The sequence below is a fragment of the Penaeus vannamei genome, chromosome 10, assembly GCF_042767895.1.
Source record: "Penaeus vannamei isolate JL-2024 chromosome 10, ASM4276789v1, whole genome shotgun sequence".
In the NCBI taxonomy this organism is placed as follows: Eukaryota; Metazoa; Arthropoda; class Malacostraca; order Decapoda; family Penaeidae; genus Penaeus; species Penaeus vannamei.
Window position 1 is genome coordinate 1387666 of NC_091558.1, and position 2500 is coordinate 1390165.

Consider the following 2500-nt stretch of genomic DNA (forward strand, 5'->3'; position numbering starts at 1 on the left):
GGCGTACTGGTACCCTAGCACCGTGTCGAGGGACGTGAAGACAGAGGTCCCTCCGGCAGCGTCTCCTTCGAGGGGCGCGGCGTCGTCGGTGAAGTCTTGGTCCAACAGGGAATCAGCGCCCAAGGAGGACCGTCTGCAGGTCTTGTCGTATACGAGGTCCTCATGCTGCAGGAGGAAGGGGGGCGGTGTCGTCGTCGTGTGAGGTGGAACCAAGGGGGATTTTTTTTTTTTTTTTTTTTTTTGGGTGGAGGTTTGTTGTTTGGTAATTTGTGATGCACTAATATGGTGCTGTTGATGGTTTTGATGTTGTTGGGAACTTGGGATCTAAAATGATGCTTTAAACAACTATATAAACAAGCTATATAAAGAGCCACAATGAAAAAATCGAGATTTATACCACCAAAGGTATCAGTGCAGGTCGAGATACAGCTAAGAATGAAAGAATAGAAAGTCAGCTATTTACCCAAGAAAAACATGATAACTGATCTTTTAAACTTATCAAGAGTCGGAGAAGTTACAATCTCTGAAGATACTGAGAACCTGTGATCTTTAACAACTTTAATGTTATTGAGAACTTGTGATCTAAATCAGTGGTTCTTAATCTTTTCAGAGTCACATACCCCTTTAAGAATCAGAACCCTTTCCCAAGAAATATCCACATAATCATAACTTTTCATGCTATGTATATAATGTACTTTATCAATTGAGATTTGATTATCTACAAAAATGAGATACACAAAATATTATTCAACTCCGAAATAGATAATAGTAATGATGATGATAATGATGATGATGATAATAATAATAATAAAAATATGTTAATTCCACATAACCATTTCACGGTCACCAGGTTGAGAACCCATGATCGAAATTGATGATAGCTTGTGATTTAAATTGATCAAGAACTCTCTCCTCTTTAAATACTGCACATAAACACTTGGGTTAATATACATACATACATACATACATACATTATATATATATATATATATATATATATATATATATATATATATATACATATATATATATATACATATATATATATATATACATATATATATATATATACATATATATATATATATATACATATATATATATATATATATATATATATATATATACATATATTTATATATATATACATATATAGATATATACATATATATATATATATATATATATATATATATATATACATATATATATATCAACATATATATATATATATATATATATATATATATATATATATATATATATATATTAGATAGATAGTGACAACATAAAAGACACTGCAGGCAAAGGAAAAGGGAGGGAGGGAGGGGGAGGGAGAGGCAGGCAGAGAGAGGGAGAGGCAGAGGGGGAAAGGGAGAGATCAGGTTGACAGAGAGGAGAGGTATATCATTGTAGAGGCCTAGTTAAAACATTCGACATTTCCCACTCAGACTATCTAATACTAACAAAGCATGCAGTTTGTCTGTCCTGTGATACATTTGGTACATGTAAAGATGAATGCCTGTTGTGTTTGTAGCTAAGCTCTATACCTAATAAAGCAAAATACTTTGCATGCATGTTGTACTAATTCAGACAACATACCACGCAGATACGAATGAGAGAGAGAGAGAGAGAGAGAGAGAGAGAGAGAGAGAGAGAGAGAGAGAGAGAGAGAGAGAGAGAGGGGGAGAGAGAGAGAGAGAGAGAGAGAGAGAGAGAGAGAGAGAGGGGGGGGGGGAGAATGTAAACAAACCTTCAAACCCTCTGCGGGAAACGTTATAAAAATATTCTGTCTACCGTTTCTATACAAGTTTTTACCTTGAGGGAGTATCTGCTGGACACAAGTGACCCTACACCCTTGCCCCCACCAAAGTGTCCTAAGTCCGTCATCAGGACCTAAGGGACGAAACTGATCCTTATACCTTATCCCCCACTCACCAGAGTATCCTAAAGGGCCTAAGGGACGAAACTAACCCTTATACCTTATCCCCCACTCACCAACGTGTCCTGAAGGGCCTAAGGGACGAAACTGATCCTTATACCTTATCCCCCACTCACCAGAGTATCCTAAAGGGCCAAAGGGACGAAACTGATCCTTATACCTTATCCCCCACTCACCAGAATATCCTAAAGGGCCTAAGGGACGAAACTGATCCTTATACCTTATCCCTCTCTCACCAGAGTATCCTGAAGGGCCTAAGGGACGAAACTGATCCTTATACCTTATCCCCCACTCACCAAAGTGTCCTGAAGGGCCTAAGGGACGAAACTGATCCTTATACCTTATCCCCCACTCACCAGAGTATCCTAAAGGGCCTAGGAGATGAAACTGATCCTTATACCTTATCCCCCACTCACCAGAGTATCCTAAAGGGCCTAAGGGACGAAACTGATCCTTATACCTTATCCCACATTCACCAGAGTATCCTGAAGGGCCTAAGGGACGAAACTGATCCTTACACCTTATCTCGCACTCACCAAAGTGTCCTGAAGTCCGTCG

At 38.5% G+C, this 2500-nt stretch overlaps 1 protein-coding gene across 1 annotated transcript in view; it reads right to left on the reverse strand.

Moving 5' to 3' along the window:
• Positions 1-2500, reverse strand: part of LOC113805765 (uncharacterized) — a 20787-nt gene that overhangs the window by 10896 nt on the left and 7391 nt on the right. The window contains exons 2-3 of the mRNA XM_070126198.1: positions 2479-2500; positions 1-165 (exon numbers count right to left, since the gene is read on the reverse strand). The exon at positions 1-165 is cut by the window's left edge and continues 75 nt beyond it; the exon at positions 2479-2500 is cut by the window's right edge and continues 216 nt beyond it. Of these exons, the coding sequence (XP_069982299.1) occupies positions 1-165; positions 2479-2500 (187 nt within the window). The remainder of the gene's footprint in view (positions 166-2478) is intronic.